At 28.8% G+C, this 22,071-nt stretch overlaps 1 protein-coding gene across 1 annotated transcript in view; it reads right to left on the reverse strand.

The window, feature by feature from the left end:
- Positions 1–629: 629 nt before the first annotated feature.
- Positions 630–22,071, reverse strand: part of LOC136987426 (uncharacterized) — a 77,512-nt gene continuing 56,070 nt past the window's right edge. The window contains exons 26-36 of the mRNA XM_067285161.1: positions 20,368–20,510; positions 16,404–16,574; positions 15,954–16,181; positions 15,711–15,882; positions 9,734–9,903; positions 8,241–8,605; positions 7,998–8,169; positions 7,615–7,918; positions 7,310–7,544; positions 7,066–7,237; positions 630–1,412 (exon numbers count right to left, since the gene is read on the reverse strand). Coding sequence (XP_067141262.1) covers positions 1,011–1,412; positions 7,066–7,237; positions 7,310–7,544; positions 7,615–7,918; positions 7,998–8,169; positions 8,241–8,605; positions 9,734–9,903; positions 15,711–15,882; positions 15,954–16,181; positions 16,404–16,574; positions 20,368–20,510 — 2,534 coding nt within the window. The 3' untranslated portion in view covers positions 630–1,010. The remainder of the gene's footprint in view (positions 1,413–7,065; positions 7,238–7,309; positions 7,545–7,614; positions 7,919–7,997; positions 8,170–8,240; positions 8,606–9,733; positions 9,904–15,710; positions 15,883–15,953; positions 16,182–16,403; positions 16,575–20,367; positions 20,511–22,071) is intronic.

The raw sequence follows: 22,071 nt of genomic DNA on the forward strand, positions 1-22,071 counted from the left end.
ACGTACTAATTAATGCGAGGGTATGTCCATTAATCTTTGAAGGGAATTAGACAGATGAGAGTCAAGACCAGATAAGGAAAGCTTAGGGGCAGGAAGCCTCGATTAACTATTTACAAACTTCCAGTTCGGACCGGAATTCATGTTATTTCAATTCAAAAGTTTTCTCCTGAAAATGAAGTTAGTTAGATGATTGGCATGACTCCATTAATAGAAAAAGTATGATATATACAGCAAGACACTACTAAAATTGAGAACATTGTGACAAAAAATTGCAACCCAGCATTGTGAAAATGTCACAATAAATAATTGCTTAGTCATAAGAAATCAATGATATAATACACCATCACCTGACATAAATAATGGGCTAAATTTTGGATATATATGATTAAAGATTAGAAATAAATTTGGCACTAGAGGTAGGCGTTAGGCGACATCTCTTATCAAAATTAATAATTATAATATTTAAGTAATTTATATATCCAAAATTTAGCCCGATTATTTATGGCAGGTGGTGGTGTATTGGGCTTAACATATCGGGTTTAGTTTGTTGTTTATCAATGATATAGTTTCCTAATGAGTTTTATTTATGATGTAATATAACTGATAAGAAAGTTAAGTAAGTAGACTCATTTAATAAAGTACTTATCTTACACTTTTATTGAATTTCTGATAAAAATCATTTTTCTGTTACAAAAACTATTTCTGATCATCCATTAACAAAACAACACAACTAATGTAAATTCCATTAAGTAATTTACAATGTTTAAAAAACTTTAAAAATACAAATATTTCCTAATACTAAATGGTGATGAAATAAATGTGATCGATATTTATGAGAACATTTTAAAAAATATATCATTTTATAATTTCAAATTTTCTGTGAATTTTTTCCCAAATATAAAATTAAAATAGTTCATTTTGAAACTATTTTAAGAAATCTGGAATGATATCAAATCTTCTTCTGTAAATGCTTCTGGGAACTTACTATGTTGTGAAGTTTTGATTCTACTTCACTTGTTTTTACATTCATTGGCAACACTACATTCATTCTGAATGTCCCACCAATGGTTTAATTTCCATATGCATTTTCTACACTTTGAAGACTCTTCCTCAACTTTTGTATAAAACTGTTCTGCTGCAGTTTTGAAGAATTGTCGAGGTTCGTTAGCCTCAACAAATCTCATTAAGAAAATGGAACCTTCTGTGTTTGCAGATAATCTAGCAGCCTCCGATTCTGGATAATCCATATATGATTCTCTTTTTCCTTGAGGAAACACTTGTCCATTGGATTTTAGACCAAAAACTTTCTTTCCCTTATCAACTGACTCAAAATGAGAAAAGGTGTAAAGTGTAAGACTGTACTTGTGCAGTAGATCTGTCAGATACTGTAGTTTCAATCCACCCAGATAGGTCTGAAATCAAATTTAGATAAAAAATAAGCATTACATTGTAATTATAACAAATATCACATAAAGTTAAAACATAATGATTTCAATAATCTGATTATTGAATTATATGACTGAAAAAATACATATGTATCAGAAAATTTAGATATTAATATATAGATGATATTACAAGATAATTTAATAAGGCAATTTTTCATGTAATTTTTGGCCTAGGAAGTTCTTTAAATTGAAATTGAATTGCAATTTGAGAACTGTAAATTTAGAATATGTTGACAAGAATTAGAAATGATAATATAGTAACTGCTACATTTAACTAATTTTTAAGTTTTTCTAATCAAATCACTGTTTCTTCACTTAGAATTTTATTTTATCATCTATTTAATGCTAAGACAGTTTGATTAAAAATCATATTGTAATGCAATTATAAATTCAAAATGTAAAACATTAACTTTGCTTAAAATTAATTAAGTATACTGCAGAATTTTACCTTACATGCTATTAAAAACATTTATTTTACTAGTAATTAATGTTTGCTTGCATTGGTACTATTAGCATATTATTATATGTTATTATTTTTTGGGCAATAACTAAATTCTATGCAAAATGAAAATGCAGTCCATCATTAATACGAGTATAAGAACTGTGCAGTATTAGTCTTTGAAGCAACTTCCCAACTTGTACAATAGTGTGCTTGATATATAGTATTTGAAGTAAAGAAAAATTACTGTAATCTTGAATCTATAATTTCATTATGATGCAGTTTTTAATAAAACTGTTTCTACTTTTGCATTATAAGACATAACTATTTTTAATAAGCTTATCCTCATTATAACTTTTTCTTATATAACTTTTCTTTAAGAATAATATTTATTTATTTCTTTCTTATCAACATTTTATATTCTATGTATTAATGATAATGGTATATAATTATATACATAGGAAATATTCAATAATAATTAATAATATAAATTATAAGACCATTTTTGATTTGATATTTTTTTAGATTTGTTTTAAAAATTAAAAGTATGTTGTGAAGTTTTCAACCAACTTTCCAATGTATGAGTTTCTTGAAGGTAAACATGAAACACAGGGCCGGCCTTCTCGATAAAGGGGCCCGGGTGCAAGAAACTATTTGGGCCCAAATGTTTTTCTAAAATAAAAAAATTTACAAACACGAACATATATTAATGCATGTTTATTTAAAGCGTGATTTTGTTCTTGCTAATACATTAATTACTTCAGAAAAATTACTAAAAATACTGCATTCTTGATAATGTTGGGGCCCCCTCAATCGCGGGGCCCCGGTGCGTAGCATCCGCCGCACCCCCCCGATGGCCGGCCCTGATGAAACATCCAAAAGCATCAGAAAAATTCATAGCTTATATTATAATAAAAATAAATTAATAAACTATTTTAAAGAACTATATGTAGTTTAATTTTGGTTTCAAAATAATTTAACAAAAGTAAAGGGACTACACTGACACATCCAAGAGTGGATCCTAAAGGGTTATAGGCATTTATGAGAAATTTGAAAAAAAGAAAGCTGATATATTTCTTTAAACTTCATCAAACGATCACCTAAATGTTCGGGCTATAATTCCACTAATTTAAAGATTAACACAAAGTAATTTGCAACTAGAGAGGTAGACTTTAGGCACCATCTCTTAACTAAATTAATAATTATATTATTTTTTCAAATTTGAACATTGAACATTGAAAATCGAATTATAATATTAATAATTTATTAAATAATTTAGTTCTTTTCTTCCAGATGGTTCTGACCCAGGGTGGGGGTTGAACCCACAGCCTCCGTTTACTTTGCCAGTTCCACCACCTGAACTCCAAGCAAGCTTTCGTTTCCAGACGCATTTGAACTTTAAATATAACCTTATGTGGTTAATCACAGCACTGGCTGGGGACAACTCCTACTGCCATGGTACAACACCACAAAGCCTGATATAGGGGCTTTGCGATGTTTGTTATATTTTAATAAGTTTATCCTCATTATGTCTTGAAATGTAAAAGTAAAAACAGTTTTATTAAAAATTGCATCATAATGAATATCAGGCATTGAGATGTTTGTTATATTTATATATTTTTTAAATTATTGAAAATATTAGTCTTTCACTAATCACACACATCAGTGAAAGATCATTCTCAATATTTCATAAATTTTTAAGCAATGTTTAAAATACCAGAGCTCTCAACCACCTGTTTCTTGCACAGACAATTAGCTTTTCAAGAGTGCTGTTTTCCTATCTGCAAGCTTTGTCATTTGTCCACTTTTTCACTGTTGTTTCCAATTATTAATCTTTAAAAGCATTGTTTCAATTTATACTTTGTTTCAATAATAAAGATTTTTTAAGGGAGTTGGACAGTTTTTTAAAAAATATAATGGCTTTTTTGATGTGCTGTACATTGGATGATTTGTTTCAAATATCTTTAAAATATCCACTTGGCCACAGGTAAAGTTGATGGCTAAGTGGATAGAACATTAGTAATTGGTGGTAGAAGTTGATGGCTAAGTGGATAGAACATTAGTAATTGGTTGTGGGTTTGTAAAGTACCTGTGCTAGAAACTCCACGTCTGAAACCAAAATAAAAACCATTTTCCCATAGAAAGTCCTACTAGGAGGCATCTTTCACTTGGCAGATTGTCCATCTGTTGTGTTGCCTTATTCTATCAAACATGCTCTAAGAGTCTGAAACCTGTAAAAGTTTTGCAAAATGGTAGGTGCTCACCATTAACTTCCTTATGCAGAAATCCATATTTTTAAAATTCTGCAACATATTTTCTTTTTTTCTTACAATTATTGTTCTGAGATAATTTGTTCTTTTATATATGTTAGGCTCAAAGACCAAAAATGCTCATTCAGTGAAAAACACGACCACAACGTGTTGTGGCTAACTTAAACTGGCCACAAAGCGAAATTCGTGTCTTGGCTTTTATTATATTTGACCACTATGCTTTGTGGTGATTAAGAAAAGCCATAACACATTCTGAATGTTAGTTGGTGAACCATGATAGAGGGTGATACGATATACAGTGGTTTCTAACTTTAAAATATGGGCTCTAGCCTCGAAACATTTTTGTTTACAATTTTTAGTGCTGAACAACATTAGTTCTACAAGTTTTCCTAGAAATTTAATTTTCATACTTAAAAAATTTCAAAGAAATAAAATATATGGAGAAAATACACATTTGTTTTTTTTTGTTTTGTTTTGCTTAAAAGTGCTAAAGGTCAATCTACATGCACTAGTAGTTGCTTGATGTACTCTACACGATAATATAAAAATCAGCTGCTAAAGTTAAAAACCACTGTGTGATGGATTTATTATAGTTAAAAGCCACCACAAGTTCTGGATGTTAACTAATAACAAAGTGATGATAAGAAAATAAAACTTTCTTTTTATAGAAATAGAAAAATTTTCTTCAAATTCGTTCTTTTTCGCCCAAGGATGATGAACTTAGAATCATTGAAAGTGCTTGCGAGATAAGAAAAATTGAATTAACGCTGAACTCAGTGCTAATGAAGATACTAACTTTCTTTTTCATTATGATTTATGTATCTTCAATTATCTTATATAAGTAGGTAACAAAATTATTCACCACATACAGAAATGTAACTTGGTTACCTTTCAACATTTAATCATTCCTGAAAATCTGTTGCGGTGCTCGAGATGTCAACATTTTCAAACAACTAATTTACTAAAAATGATTACTTTGTCAGGAACTTTTATTAAATCAGTCCTTTTTTGTGAGAATCAAGAATGTTGCAGAGTGATTTATTTTTACAAAAACTATTACCATGATATTTTGAGTTGCATTTTATGTTCTTTGAATGACATTTGCATTTTTTATCAATACAGTATCTTTTACAGTGACACATTATAAACCCTTACCTACTTCCAGGTGTTAACATGAATGCTGAGTGAAGTGTTAATGAAGTTGAGGATACATCCTGAATGTTAATAAAGTAACTGTCAGAAATTGTAAATTCATTACAAGCATAAAGTCAATAAAGAAAACCCTTGTTTTCCTAACTGATAGAGACCTGATGGATTAATGCTCATAACAACAGCTAAAACATTTCTGGGAGCTGCATGTCCCTGATTAACATCAGGCACTCTAACTAAAACATTTGAACCAATTTCAACCTGTCCATTGTATCGTGGTTACATCAGGTAAAGTTCAGAATGTGTTATGGCTTTTCTTAATCATCACAATGCATATCATGAAAGCCACAATGCAAATTTTGCTTTGTGGTCATTTTGAGTTAGCCACAACATGTTGTGGTCATTTTTTTTGCTCAATGAGCATTTTTGGTCTTTGAGCCTAACATATCTACTTATATAAGCCATTGATCCCACTGTTTGTATATCTGTCATCTGTCACGGAGTGCCTAGAACATGCACTAGGAACATCCCTGCGATGATTTTCAGCTATTATTTAGTATTATTAATAGTATAATTTATTTATAACAGTATATATTATTATTATTATTATTATTTATAATAGGAATTTGTTATTTATATGAATTTTATTATTTATATCATGGAATGACACCACTGCTGATAAAATGCCCACAAGAGAGCATCCTGGATTACTACTATATTAGAATATGACATTGTTAACAAACACATAAAAATCCACTAACCCATATTTTTGTTTGTGATTGGCAATGATTCAAGTGTTGTTTACATTTTGAAAGTTTTTAAGGAGAGGAATAATGTTTATAAAAAGTTTATACAAAACCATATAAGAATTGATGAGTTTGCTTGCAAGTTGCAATCATATATTTGAGAATTGCTGTTCTACACTACTGTATTAGTATAATGAGTACAAAATGATAAAAACTATAAAACAGGTGTGATAAAATAAAATAAATTGTCATTTGCATGAATCGTAATGATCAAAATCCAGTATTGTAACTGAAAACAACACATAGAACTCTGTTGGGATGAAATGAGAAACAATCATAGTGATTACAGAATTCCTCTGATGAATTTTTTCCTGGTGTAATGGATGAATCCCCCTCACCTGTTGCTTGTACTTTTAAGTTTTCTGATGCAAAACACTTAAATGTATACTTTGGCATATTTATATCCAAAAACTGCATAGCTATATCATCAGTCATCATGCAAACATCAAATTATTTCATTTCTGACTACTATATTAAAATAATATTAAATTATATTTGAATTTTATTTTTTAAAGCGCATTATTGGCTGCCCTAGGAATTTGGCCGCCTGCATGCATGCATGCATGCACTGCACACCTATCAAAACTGGCCCTGGATATGGTTACTTATGGTGCCAACTGGGAATGCCTTCAGCACCCTCATCCTGCAAACTCTTACTCATGTCACTCAGCTGGCCATTGCTCAACTCCTGGCATGGTATATATATATATACATAAACAAACATCACAAAACCCGATAAATTTGTAGAGCCAAACAACTAACAGATTACATCTGGCTACTTTCTACGATTATGATTAATTAATAAATAATTTGTCACTAGAGAGAGAGTCATTAGGCACCATCTCTTATTAAATTTAATAATTATAATTAAGTTAAATGATAAATTTTCTTCCAGAATATTATTTACTTATCTATTTTATAAACTATTAAATGAATAATAATAAAATATGACCTACATTAATATCATGATCAGTAAAGAGAAGCATGATCCTGGAAGATTGCATATCAAATGGTAAGATTGTTGTTGCATATTTAATTGCTTCAAGAGTATTTCCTTTGTGCTCTCCTTCAAATTTAAGTATGTTTTCCAAATGAGAAATTAATTCTGCTTTTGAATGCCAAATATTACTGAAAAAGTTTATAAAAATAATGAGTTTTTCTGTGTAATTATCAAATTTGTCTCCTTATTAAATATCTTACCTGTCTGGTGTATAAATGTGAGGATCCCAATGAATGTGTTTGCCACCATATCCAATTACACTGAATACAATACTTTCATATCCATTCTTTTTAAATTCATCATGTATAGCTGAAAATAAGCTATCTAAACCTTTTAGTCCTGAAGTAAACATCTTGTGATATTCTTCAATTACTAATATTACTTCCAGTTTTTTAGCAGAATTAACAGTTTTCAGATACCAACTAGGTTTAGATGCTAGAAAGAAAAATTAAATTTTTAGGAAGAATTACTTTTGAAAATTAATATAAGTTAGAGCCAAACTCACAGCATGGGGGGAATTTCATTCCTCGAACAGTACAATAACCAGCAAGTGCATCAGGACTAATGCATACGTCCTTTCCTTGAGAAACATCCCATCGACATGCTTCTAAAAATAAATCTTCTTCAATACCTAAAAGTGCTGTACAAGCTGTTGAACCATGTGGGAATTGGCCTGAACAACGGGTCTGAGTATCTTTAGTAAACTCTGGCTTTTGTTTGTCTTGAATATTTCTACAGCGTTTGCGATTACTGACTTCATAACCACGAGCCAACTCGGCTGATGTTTCAACATGTTTACCATCAGGTAACTGAGGAAATAAAATTTAAATAATTTAGAATGATGTTATAAAATTATATTGAATTTTAAAAGATGCATAATTTACTTACAGAAAAGTCATTATAGGCTTCACCATCTGCATTTCCAAATAAGCCTATTGTTCCACTATGATATAAAGGATCAAGTATAAAAATGCAAAATGATCTCTGAGAATCACAAAGAACCTTTAAGCCAATAGAATTTATAGATACGATGCCACCTTCACGAGTAACAGATACTTTTCTAAAAGAATGTGTAAATAAATTTAAGCATTGACACTAATAAATTTTTATATTTTTTTCAAAATAACTCACCCATTTGGAGTTTCTATTGGTGCTCCGCTTTCTTGACGGCTATTATTTAAATATATTTTATTATCTCTATCAAGAGTTACAGTTACTTCAGGGAATAATATATGAAGTTTTTGTTCAGATAAAAGAACTGAGAATGTTGATTCTCTGACATCATGAGCCAACATATAAGTACAGTCTGGACCTGGAATATCTGGAAATTCATACATTTTTCCATCAAAAGTATACATATGGCTTGTACCAAATATCATAGCTGTTTTATGAAATGGTGATACAAGATATCTCCTTTTAAAAAGAATTTCTTTATTTAAATGAGGCAAGAGATAGAAAACTGGACTTCTATAAGTTCCTTCCCATGGTTGAGGAAGCTAAAAAATAAAAGAGTAAGAATATTAAATAATATATTTTTAAACAATAATATAAAATAGGCATACCCTTAGAATTGCTAGATCTATCAATCCTACTTTAACAAAACAATATTTCTCTACACACCATATTAAAAGAAAACATTAGATTTGTTTAACTTTAAAAAACTTTTCTTTTTGAATTATTTTTGAATGAATGATCTTATGATTTGAATTTGGTTTCAGAAATATTTACTTCGTGAATCTCCAAAGACTTTATTTTAATGAGCATTTTAGACTCAATTTATTGTAAGGAGATGTAGAGAAAACATTTTAACTATATTTAATCTCAAATTGATATGAATTAACATAAACTTTAATAAAATTATGCACTAACAACATATTTTTAAAAGTAACAACATATTGAACAAGTCAAAAAGGATTCATATTTCTTCTTGTTTAGGAAATAACACTATAAAATCCATGGTTACATTAGTGTCCCACATAGTTTCTTTACAGACCAATGCATTAATCTCTTATTTCCAGAAACTTCTGGATGTTGAAAGAAAGCTTTAGCTTGGTTTAAAACCAAACTAAGGATTTATTTACTCTATAAATATAATACATGATATATATGCATTACTTCATGATATTCTTAGTAAAATTGCTGTTTTTTAAAAATGTCTTTCTGTCACTTTATAAACTATTCTGCAATAAAACCCTTTATACTTGTATAATGCATATAAAAAATTATAAAACATTGGTGAATATTTTTTCTTTCTTTAATTTCATTATAGCATAATTTCTATAACATATGAAGAGAAAGTATTACTAAATTATTGCATTTATGTCTGTAGATACAGAAATTGGAAAATCAATACAGCTTAAATTAATTTCAAAATGTCATTTATATTCATTATAAAAAATGAATATATAAATAATGAAAAACACATTATGAAAAGATATTCTAATTGTGATGAAAGAAAATGATTAATTTAAGCAATATAAAATTAACAAACTGTTTGAAAACCATTAACTGTGATCATTCATTGATTTTATTAATAAAAAAACTCTGTGCACTCTTAAGAATAAATTTTAAAGAAATCATTAAGTAAACATTCTGTTAACTATAAATTTCTGAAACATATTTACCTCAAACAGATTTGGCCAATAGAATGGATGGGGCCCACTATAATGGTACTTTACAATGTTATTTTCACGACTTGTAATGTAGGATTTAATAGCTTCAATGGATTCTTGAGGAATCTGTGTGACTGCTTTATTGACATACCCTTGATAGTCAATGTTTCTGAAAGCATTTGCTGTAAAAATACAAATATAAGTTTAAGTTATAACTATTTTTTATTAATGTTTAAAAACTATCCCAAGATCAAAAACATATACAGTAGAGCGTCATTTATCCAAAAGCTGATAAACCGAAACGTCAGTTAACCAAAAGTGTTCCAGTCAGATTGTATCGTGCTGAATCGAATGTTTTTGATACTAGATTAACTTCCAAAATATAATTATTTTGTTTTTATATTTTTCAATATATTTATTTTGTTTGTACAAAATAAAGAAATAATTTTTAATGATACAATAGCCACAATTATTATTTAAAAAAATTTACATTAGGCTTAACATCGACAAAAATTCAATGCATAGCGACAGGCAGTGGAGAAAAATTTCAACATGGGGTAAGTTAATATATTTTTTCATATATAATCGATTATCTGAACAACCCCAGTCCCCAATTGATTCGGATAAATGATGCTCTACTGTATATGTATTTATGTACATACTATAAGTTCATGAGGATAACCCATAGATTGTGTCTTTAAAAATTATTTGTATTAAATGCTTAATTTCAGGTAGCCAACTATTTAAATTTACCACAAAGGAACATTTTTGTCCTGTTTTAGACAGCTTTAGTTTCTCAATAAATATAAGTCACTGTTCCAACTAAATTTGAACATTTTATATTGTTTTTTATGGGTCAAACAATACATTTTCATTCTAATTTGTTAAAATCAAACCCCACACATGTATAGTATTAACATCTTAGATCAGCTAAAAATATTAATTTTTCACATTTATATCAAAGAGCCTCCTTCATTTTTTGTCTGCAAGTGTTAACTATATCCTCCCAATTTCTTGTTTCTAGTACTCCCATCCATCTGGTCTTCAGTTTTTCCAGTCTTGAGCATTAATGATGTTTAGATGCTTTTTAGATGAAACACTGTTCCAGAACTCTTATATTTTTAATGCCATACCAGCTTCTAAGTACTATGGGCTGCTTCCAACATACTTCTTCTTTCTCTAGGACCCATTACATTAAGATCATGTTGTTCATGGGATATCAGATAATAGATTCAAAATGCTCTTTGACTGAGACTCACTGATCTGTAAATGGAACCTGTGTAGAAAAATTTGTTACTCAATTTGCTTAATCTGATCACATAGATTCCCAGCTTTTTAACTTTTGCCACTGTCTGTTCTTATTATCTGTATGATCAAGAGTAATATTTTAATCATTACTTAGATATATTTTTTCACTAGCAGTGTTATCATCGCTGTTATAGTTTTGCCTGATGCTATGCAATGTTTTCTAACTTCTTTATTTTTTATTTCAATTGTAGATTGCCTTTTATGTCTATCTGTTTGATTTAGATATGCTTTTACCGACCCCTATATCACTTTTTGTGAGCCCTGTGCATACATGATGCATTGATTTTAAACATGATCTTGTTTTCTGTGCCAATTGTAGGTTGAGTGAGTGACTGCTCTTTTCAGTAGGGTTCTATATGCTTCCACCTTATGAGCTATGGAATCACAGAGTACCAGTGAATATATGCATCAATGTTATCTAGTTTTCTGTACACTTTGGTACAATATTGCTTTTTTGATAAAAAACTGTTACATTCAAGAAGTTCAATTCTGATGAACTTTTCTGATCTATTTTGAGAATAATGATTGCTTTATTGGTGTTAAATGCTTTGATGAAGTCCTTTATTGAGAAGTCACTGTTTCAAATAATAATTAGATCATTAATGTATGTTCAAATTAGTTTAACTGGCTACAATTTTCAAATTGCAGACCTATTAATTCCAACTGGCACCTGCCTGTCTGTCCTTCCTTAATCTAAAAACAGAGTTAGATAGATGAAAGTTGAGACCAGATATAGAAAAATTTAGGGACAGGAGGCTCCAATTAACTTGAAAAAACTTCTGGTTTGGACTGAAAGTCATGTTATTTCAATTCAAAAATTTTCTCCTGAATGGAGTTAGATAGATGATACATGACTCTATTGTTAACAGGAAAAGTATGATGTACAGGGGCAAGTCAGTACTAAAATCAAAGCCTATATTTTTAATTTATTTAATTTAAAATATAGGCTTTGATTTTAGTATGGTCTTGCCCCTGTACATCATACTTTTCTTGTTAACAATAGTCATGCATATTTTAAATTAAATACATTAAAAATATGGTTAAAATTGCACCCAAACATTGTGGTGTCACAATAAATAAGTGCTTGCATTATTTTTGTATTTCTTTGTTACTGGTGCTTCCATCCAATCTTCCACTATTTTCGGCTAGGTTGCTTGATGCTGGTACCCCATTAGCACTCCTATTTCTTGCTTATAAAATGGTTTATTCCAGCTGAAATATGAGTTGAATATTATAATGTCCAAGAAATCTGACACTATTTTAAATTTATAATGCTTAGGTTCATTTTTTGCATATTACCTCTCTAGTTAAAGCTATGGCTGCTTCTATTTTAATGAATAGGAAGTGATTGAACAATTTACAAAATTTTTAATTCAATATTTAGAATATTAACCTGATGAAGATTATTAAAATTGATCAAAAACATTAGTTTTTTTCCTCTTAAATAAACCTTTTGCTGCTATTCAATGTTGCATGAGATTGAGTGATATACTGTAATTATTAATCATGTATTCTGAACCAATTACAGTGTGCAGATTACAAAAACAAACGTTTTCAAACCCCTTCTGAGTCCTTCATCAGGCTTTTTAACATTGCCTCAATGGATCTTTGGAATAAAATTCAAACAAGAGTTCAAATATAAGTTTGAAAAATTATTAAAACCATGTTGCACTTGCGCAGAGAGTTGCCCTACCGAGACTCAATGAATGGTTAATCCGTGTTGTCAATCAACTCTTGCCAGGTCAGTGACAAAACCATTTCCTCTTTATAATTTATGCACATAGATGTAAAGCTGGATTTAAAAATGTACACTGCCTCCAACCATCTGAGGTGTTCTGTGGGGGGCATAGTGAGGATGAGTTTGGCCCAGTTAAAGTTTGCTACAGTGTCCAGATCTGTTGCATATGTAGAGAGGACCAAACTCATCCTCACTATGCCCCCCACAGAACACCTCAGATGGTTGGAGGCAGTGTACATTTTTAAATCCAGCTTTACATCTATGTGCATAAATTATAAAGAGGAAATGGTTTTGTCACTGGCCTGGCAAGAGTTGATTGACAACACGGATTAATCATTCATTGAGTCTCGGTAGGGCAACTCTCTGCGCAAGTGCAACATGGTTTTAATAATTTTTCAAACTTATATTTGAACTCTTGTTTGAATTTTATTCCAAAGATCCATTGAGGCAACGTTAAAAAGCCTGATGAAGGACTCAGAACAGGTTTGAAAATGTTCGTTTTTGTTATCTACACACCATAATTGGTTCAGAATATGTGATTAACTATATCCTGGTGTGGTGAGTAGTTGTGTAACAATTATTTTTTGGATCAATAAGAATCTTGTGACATCACTATCATCTAATTTTGTCCTCCTCAATTTTCACTAATTTTCAATCCCTGGTTGCCTGTATGGTCAGTAGCAGCTCATTTCTTAACAAAATTTCAAATGGTCTTTTGCTTAGCATGCTAGGTCATCTGTCTTATACTGACTCAAATGAGATGGTACAAATAAGATTGGGATTCTCAAAACTCTACACACATTAATTATTTTGATTAGCTATTTTTTTATAGATACTTAAATGGATTATATTCTTCAATAATACTTTTATCTATGTTCCTCCTAGATCAACTCAAAATTTATCTTGCACTTCCTAATTTTTGTCTTTCTTTGTATAGACTAGCAGTTCCTAACTTGTGTTCTAAGGAATCCAAGTTAGGGTTCCTTAGAACACAAGGAACCCCAGGATAAAATTTGAAGTTCTGTAATAAAATTAGTTTTTGAGCTTTAATTAACAGTTTAAAATATCGAATGTATAAAAAATTTATAAATTTTCAAAAATTAATATTTTATAGGAATAGGAACCTATGCACAGACTCACATTTGTCGAAAATAAAACTTATTGAGTCTAATATGGGAGAATCAAATCTTGTATTTGATTCTTTGTATTCAAAAACTAATGTACAGGTATTTATTCCTATCAAGAAACTGTTTCTGAGGAAGTAGGAATACTCAAATACTTGAGTGTTTATTTAAAGATATGCAAAAAAATCAAATGCATTTGATTCTCTCAGTTGAATTCCTACTACATGTGCTGATGAAATCATCTACAAAAATTAATCCTTCACATTAATTACTAGTTTAAATTAATATCATTTGCTTTTCCATTATTAATCTGTTTTTTTATGTTAAAAAATTATTTTTGATTTGTTATTTTTATTTATAATCAGTAAAGATTGTCAGGTTTCGAAACTTTCTATTAATATGAAAAGGTTCTGTAATTAAAATAAGTTGGGAACCACTGATATAGACAGTTGTTTTTTTATTATTACATTTTACATGGCACCATTGAAAGGGAGGGGAATGAAAATCTTTTCCTGGACACAGAGAAAATTTAGGGTCCTCATAGTGGTAGATTATCAATATAAAATTAACGTTATTTTTATAACAGAAAATGAAATCTTTATTTATTGCTTATTAATTATTAATTGCTTTTTATTAATAAATAAACATTTTAAATATTTCATTTGTTCAAAAAGAAAAAAAAAAGGTTTTTTAGCCTTTTTTTTTTCTTTTCCTACTCTACCTGCTTTACCCCCAGACCTCATACAATCATACAAGTTCTTGTTGGCCCTGCTCTTATAGCAACTTTAAATATGAAGTTCTTCTTATGTTTTTAATTTTATTTATTTTAAATTTAAGTAAAAAAATGACTTATAATTTATTATTGTAATATATATATATATATATACATGTTTTATCTTATATTTTTAATTTTTATATATTATACAAATTTTATAAATTTTATACATGTATTTTATTGATTTTATTTTTGGTCATGTGTTTTGTGTTATGTTTATATTGCTGGGGTAGTAATCACATGCCATATAGCATTACTTAATGAGCCTTAATAAATAAACCTGAAATATAATCATAAATTTGATTATTGAAGATTTCAGTTGCAAGATAGAAAATGTTTTACTTTGTCATGAGTTCACATCATAAAATTTAATAAACCATTTAATGTAAATTTTATAAATTTTTCTTTTTTACAGTATTGTTTGACTATTTTTATTTCTCAAAATTTTTATATTACTCAAAAAAACATTAAATAAATAAAACTGCTTTTTCCAAGGTTTATATCTTTATCATACTAGCACTTTCAGGTTCCTACAACCCATCTTCAGAAATGTTAATAGGCAAAAATGAAAAAAAATCATATATTTGGTAAAAGTAGTCTTTTTTTTTTTTTTTTTTTTTGGACTTTGTGAATTATAAAAAGGATAAAATAAAACTGGTAATGATAAAATACTGAGGTCTTTTTTACATCATTGACTTGTTCATTTAAAGTTGTATCGTTTCCTCGAAGTCGGAATAAGAAAGTAGTTTTTACTTGTTTTTAAAACTAAAGATAATTCCTTTATTTTTAGCATTTTATAAGTATACCGATCCCATTGTTTTATTATTTATATATTTTAAAAGTAGTCTTTTTTTTTCTAAACAAATAATTTGATACAGGCATTATAGATTTTTATCATTAAATTTTCAAATTTTCTGCTGTTTTTTTTTACAAAGTTTTTAAAATAATTCTATTTGATGTTTATAGAACTTTCCAAATTTATTCAATGTTTTAAAAAATTAAAAATTATCAACATATAAGAAATTCTTGAATATTTATATTTACCTGCAACTGTGAAAGATTCATAATCTTCTTGTGCTTGTTTTGTACGTTCAGCTGCTTCTCTTCTTATATTATTAATCATTTCAACAGTTGGTTGTATAAATGGATAAAGCAATTCACGGATTTCTTTTCTATTTTCTTTCAATTTTTCAATTACATTTCTATAAAATTCTTCCTGCAGTATCATAAATTTATATAAGATGCCAAATATAATCAGTTCAATATAAAATAAATTTCATTAAATACCTGTTTCTTTGACTGTTTTCTTAAAGATTTAATAAGAACATTTATAGGATGATTGCGATCTTTCATCATAGCTTCTATTTTATGTGATAGAAGGGTAAGCCTAGGATGAAGTTTCTCTACTATTTCCATTGAATATTTTAAATCTTCATATCCTTTGATTGAAATTGTGAAAGGTGATAATAATTTCAATGCTAATGCAAGATTTTCTTTTACTTCTTCTGGTTTATCCTAAAATTTCCCAACACTTGGTTATTTTAAAACATTCTTAAATTATTGAGATAATAAAACATTAATAATGCATATTAGTATAAATATATGATTATATGTTATTAAAGATGTTATTAAAGGATACTTTTAATTAGTTAATAATTATATTTAGTTATAAACAATCAAGGTTCTAAGTTTTTTCTTTAACCTTTATCAAAATCGCATAAATAACTAAATGCTTACTGTATGAACATGAGTTCCTACAATAGAAAATCCACTTCCATCTCTTGCAATATCTGTTCTGTATTTAATATTCTTAAATCCATCTTCAGGAACTTCAATATTTAATTCCATATATGGAGTACTTGTGAGTTTAGAAGAATAAGTTATTTCATAACTTGGCAATACATCTGTCTGTCAGTGAATATACAATATTTTTAAGTAAAATAATAAATGTCAAATTATATACAAAATATAAATAAGCAAAATTAATATTGTATTAAAATAGAATTTTTAAAAAAATTGAGTATACAATGAATAAATTTCCCAGGAAAGTAACAAAAAGTATAAGTCTGAATTTTCTTTAAAATAAAAGAATTAAAAATTCTAAAAAATTATAGAAATTTATCATAGAATTTAAAGTAGAGGAAATTAAAAAAGAGATAATTATAAGAGAGCTTTAGGATTTTAAAGTTGTTTTGTGTTAGTAAATGCAGAGGGAGTAATACAGTGAATAATGCCTAAAGATTCTCAAGAAGTAAAGAGAAAAAAGAGAACAAAGAAAGAACAAGTTTAATATTTTAAAAATTTGAAGATGTTTGAAAATAAGTCATTCTAAATAGAATATTTCCTGAGGTTGATGATGATGATAAGAAATTAAATCGTCTTAAAAATGTTTTGTCTGTTAAAAATAAATGGCTTTTTGATTTAAGGTTTGTTGTGTATTGACAAAGAATATAACATTATATGGTTAGGAACTTGATATGTATGCAAAACATTTCAAAATTATCCATATATAGTTAAAATATTTAGATTTGATGTACTATCCAAATCACTTTTATAAATTTTTTCTCTTAAACCTTGAAAACATACACACTTTTTTTTTAGTTATTAATTTTTTGCAAATATTTATGAGAAGGATGGAGAATATGCAATTCTAAAATGTTACTACAAATTTGAAAATCTCAAATCAAATTTATAATCAGAAACTAGAAACATTAAAAAAACTTGTGAATCCTTAATAGCATTTCTAAATACAGTAAACTACCAATTATCCGGGCTAATGGTGGGAAGAGGTGGCACGAATAATCCAAACTATAATTATTTATTTCTAAAATACAACGTATTATACACTTCTAAGGCAGACAACTATTTTAACATGTTTAATGCTCATTATTAAGAAAATCTGTGATTTTGGTTTGTTTGCAGAAATCTTTTAATGATTTTTTAATATCAGTTCGAATTTTTCTAAGAGCTATTATGTCATTATACTCGAATTCCCATTGGTCGATGTATTCCAACAAAGTGTCAACAGAATTCAGGGCCATGTTGTGACTAATGCGATTGATAATTTCTTCTTCTCTACTTTCAGCTTCATTCTCTTGCTCTTCTGGTTGAATGAGATTGGAAATAATATCCGCATCACTCATTATTTGAAAACCTCCATCACATGAATCATGTTCTAACCACTCCTCAATATTTTCTCTATCAACATTTTCAAAGCCATGTAAATTTGCACTTAGCTCACTTATTTCAGATACTGTTTCACTTGTCTCGGGCTTGATAGAATCCAAAAAATCACCTTCTACATTTGGTAGAATTTTCCTCCACGATCGAACGAGTGTTATTGGCTTTAATAGGTGGTCGTCTCTTTAATCCGAAAAATTCGGTAGACTGTCTTACAGCTAAACAGGCTTAAAAACTTTTTTATTGGTTTTTCATCAAATGCATTTCGAACCAGTTTTATGAGTCCTGGTCCCTCATCAGTGCTACAGGAAACAAAAATTTTTTAACATGAGTGCCGCGAGTACTAAAATAATAAGATTTACAAAAAATCCTTTAAAAAACATTCTTAAAAAAACAAGGATTTTTTAATTATTAATTATTAATTATTTTTTATTATTTTAGTACTCGCGGCACTCACGTTAAAAAACCTTTGTTTCCTGTAGCACTGATGAGGGACCAGGACTCATAAAACTGGTCCGAAATGCATTTGATGAAAAACCAATAAAAAAGTTTTTAAGCCTGTTTAGCTGTAAGACAGTCTACCGAACTTTTCGGATTAAAGAGACGACCACCTATTAAACATAAATACAGCTACTAAAAAATTTAATAAAAAGTTATTGGCTTTATTTTGTTACACCATGTATCACATCCAGTATTGTCATTTTTTCCCAAAATTTAATCAAATCATTACCTTCATTAAATTTTTTTAAAATTAAATTCATGCACAGATAATCTGCAAACCGGATAATCTGCACACGGATAATCGGGAGTTTACTGTAATTATTATAATCAATGCTAAATGAAACATAAAAGTTTCCTAATTGATGGAAATGAGAGAACTTGCTCTCCATCTTTCTAATCTCTTGACAGTCAAACCATTATGTCTTGCAAAGTATATTAATCACACCATAAAATGGAAAATGCCAACAATTTTTAATATTTTGAGAAATGATAAAGAGAAAGTAAATCATTTGGGTAAAAACAGAGTTTAATTCCAAAATTCCAATTTACAAAAAATTGATGGATCAATTGTTTTGAGTATGTAGCATCAACTAACACTTGTGAGAAGATTAGATTGTATCACAGAAACATTAAGAAATTGGAAAGAAAACACCCTGCCACCAAATGCCCTGGATAAAAAATCATGTTTCCTGGGGGCAATGCTGTAAGTCCTTAAAACTTTAAGAGCTGAAGAAATCCACTGTATAGAAGAAACTTTCTTATTTTTTAAAAAAGCTTAAAAACAACATAATTAATTGCAGAGATTCAGGTCAATTAGCAACATCATGAAAATTTTAATTTTATTATTAATCTATTATGGTACTTACTACAATCTTCTATTGTAACTTCAACAATAGCTTTTTGTTTACACTTTTGCATTTGCAATCATACAATAACAATAGATCTATCATGTTGTAAAGTTGAAATTTACAAATTTCATTTTTTTTATAGAAATGACAGAAAAAAATGTTTTGAGACATTCAATGTGGATATATAAGTAGAGTAACCTAAGGACATTTCCTCACATATTTCATTGGAAATAGACACATCAGCAATTTCTGACAATATGAAATTTTCAAAAGAACACATTCATGTGCTATTGCTCTATCACCAATGTGGCCACAATGCAATGAAGGCTCACAATCTCATCTGTAAGGTGTTCATGGGTGAACAAAAGTCAACCAACTATTGCAAATGTCAAAAGGTTGATACTAGTGAAGAAGGCATGATATGCATTTGTTTGGTGTTATCATGATAAAGCTGCTTCCAACTAATATCACTGTCACAAAGAGCTGTACTGCAAACATCAAGATTAAAGAACTTCATCCAAAAATTGACAAAGTCCAATATTACCATAACAACATGCCAGCATATAAAGCAAAGATGACCTTTGAGAAACTAGTCAGTCTGAGCTAGGAGGTTCTACCTCATCCACCTTACAGCCCAGAATTAGCACTGATTAACATCTATTTTGCACCCTGCAGGACAATATTGCTGGTATGTAGTTCAATGACAATACATGACACTCAAGGCTTTCTTCAAAGAAAAACCCCTAGTCATTTTATGCTCATAGGATTGAAAGTTTACAGTTAAGATGGTGAGATGTGATTGATATTGATGGTGATAACCTACAAATATTATTGTAATCATTGTTAAGTTTCTTGTCAATAAAATTCATTCAAAATGTCTAAATTTTACCTTTATAACTGGGTATTTCAGCATCTCTGTTGATGAGTGTTGTAACTCAAAAGTGCTAAGATGTTTTACGTTTTAATTTTAATTATTTCTCCATTAAAATATTGTTTTCTTATTTTTATTTGAAATTATATTAAATTAAAATGTAGAAGATATTTTTTGATTCATAGGATAAAATGTGAAAATTTTTTTATACATATTTCTGAGAAATGAGTAAATTTTTCATATCAGTCAGAAATATATGTAAAATTTTTAATAACAGATGATAAGAATTTATTAATAATACCTTGCTCTTTATATGATATTTCTTGTCATAAAATGGACCTTCAAAATCCATTCCAATTTTTCCTTCTGCATCTATATTAATAGCTGGGTGACTAAAATTCATTGTTTCCCATCCTTCTAAATGACGTTCAAGATAGAATACCTCTGAAACAAAATAATCAAAGAAAAGTAAAGTTAATAAATAATATTTTTAATACTTTAAATCTATATATAAAGAGTATTCCAATAATAATGAAACTCATGATGAGGATATTGAACAACAAGCATTGTAATCTGATATCCAAGATGACAACACAGCAATTTAAAATACTGACCATTAACATATATTTAGGTAAGTTTCTATGTATATCTTTGTTCAATCATCCATTAGTTATCATTACTTTCAATTTGTATATATATATTTAATCATATTTTGACCTAAACACAAGAATATGGTATCCATAACGGCATCCAGAAGAAGGCATTTCAATCAGTATTTTGAGGCTATGGGTTGCTAAGACTAACATATTTTATTAAGAAGAGAATTATTTAAATACAATAAAGATAAACTTTGTTTTTAAAATAAGTAGCTTACTTAATGGAAAGGCAGGGTCATTACTTTTAGAATACTCTATATTTCAGATTAATTTACCTTGAATGAATTTACCTTAATTATTTATTATATTAAGAAAACCGAGACATTTAAATATCAAATTATGAGATAAATGAAGCAAAACTTAAGACTAGTGAATTAAAGAAATGTTCTTTTGCTTAATGATTTTAATTAGACTCACTACTTAAAAACAGTTATTTCATTTTCAGGTTTATTTAGATCTAATTAAAAATACTGATTAATTCTATTTAGTTTTCAATTTGAATTCAAATATGAATCACATTTAAAATTATGAATTATATTTCATTCATAATATTCAATAATATTATAATATTTTATATAAATTTAATTAGGCAAAATTACTTCATATACAATGGAAACTCAATTATCCAAAACCCAATTATCTGAAACTAAATATTATCCAAAATGGTTAAAAAAAACATGTGTAGCATCCCAACTCTCCATATAACTGGAAATCATTACATCATTACTGTCCTGTATTCTCATTGTAGGTTCTGATAAACTTAATCTTTCATTGTTACAATATTTTCAATGTGCAGGAAACTAAATGTGAAAAAGTGATTGTGACTAGTGTTGCCACCTTTACAAAATTGCTGACCCAGATGGCAGGTCAGATTTGTTCGAACAGAAGTTCCTGACGAATGCGCAATGTCATTTTATAATGCAAAGAATAATATGCTTGCTGGTTCTAAATCAGTTACAGTTAGGGACTAGGGACTTGTGTAGGAGTAACATACAAGCAAAAAAAAAATAAAGGTCAAGAGGCAGGTTGCGTATCACACGTCAGCATAAACAGAGTAACATGGTGAAATGGCAGATGAGTTTCAGTGAGTGTGAGGTCTTTTGTTGTTCAAATGGTGTAAATTTATAACAATATTTGCAAGAACTTTGTTTCATCGTAATTTCACAATTTCTACGAAATTCCTGGACAAAATTAATAGTTCACCCGGACAGTGAGTCAATTCCAGGACTGTCCGGGTGAAAACCGGACAAGTGGTAACACTAATTGTGACAATTGTATATTGATGCCTTCTTTAATAAAAGATCATTTATGGAACTTTGTAGTGCTTGATGTTGTACCCAAAACAAAAA

This window comes from Centruroides vittatus, unplaced genomic scaffold, assembly GCF_030686945.1.
Source record: "Centruroides vittatus isolate TY-2023 unplaced genomic scaffold, ASM3068694v2 scaffold_2003, whole genome shotgun sequence".
Lineage (NCBI taxonomy): Eukaryota > Metazoa > Arthropoda > Arachnida > Scorpiones > Buthidae > Centruroides > Centruroides vittatus.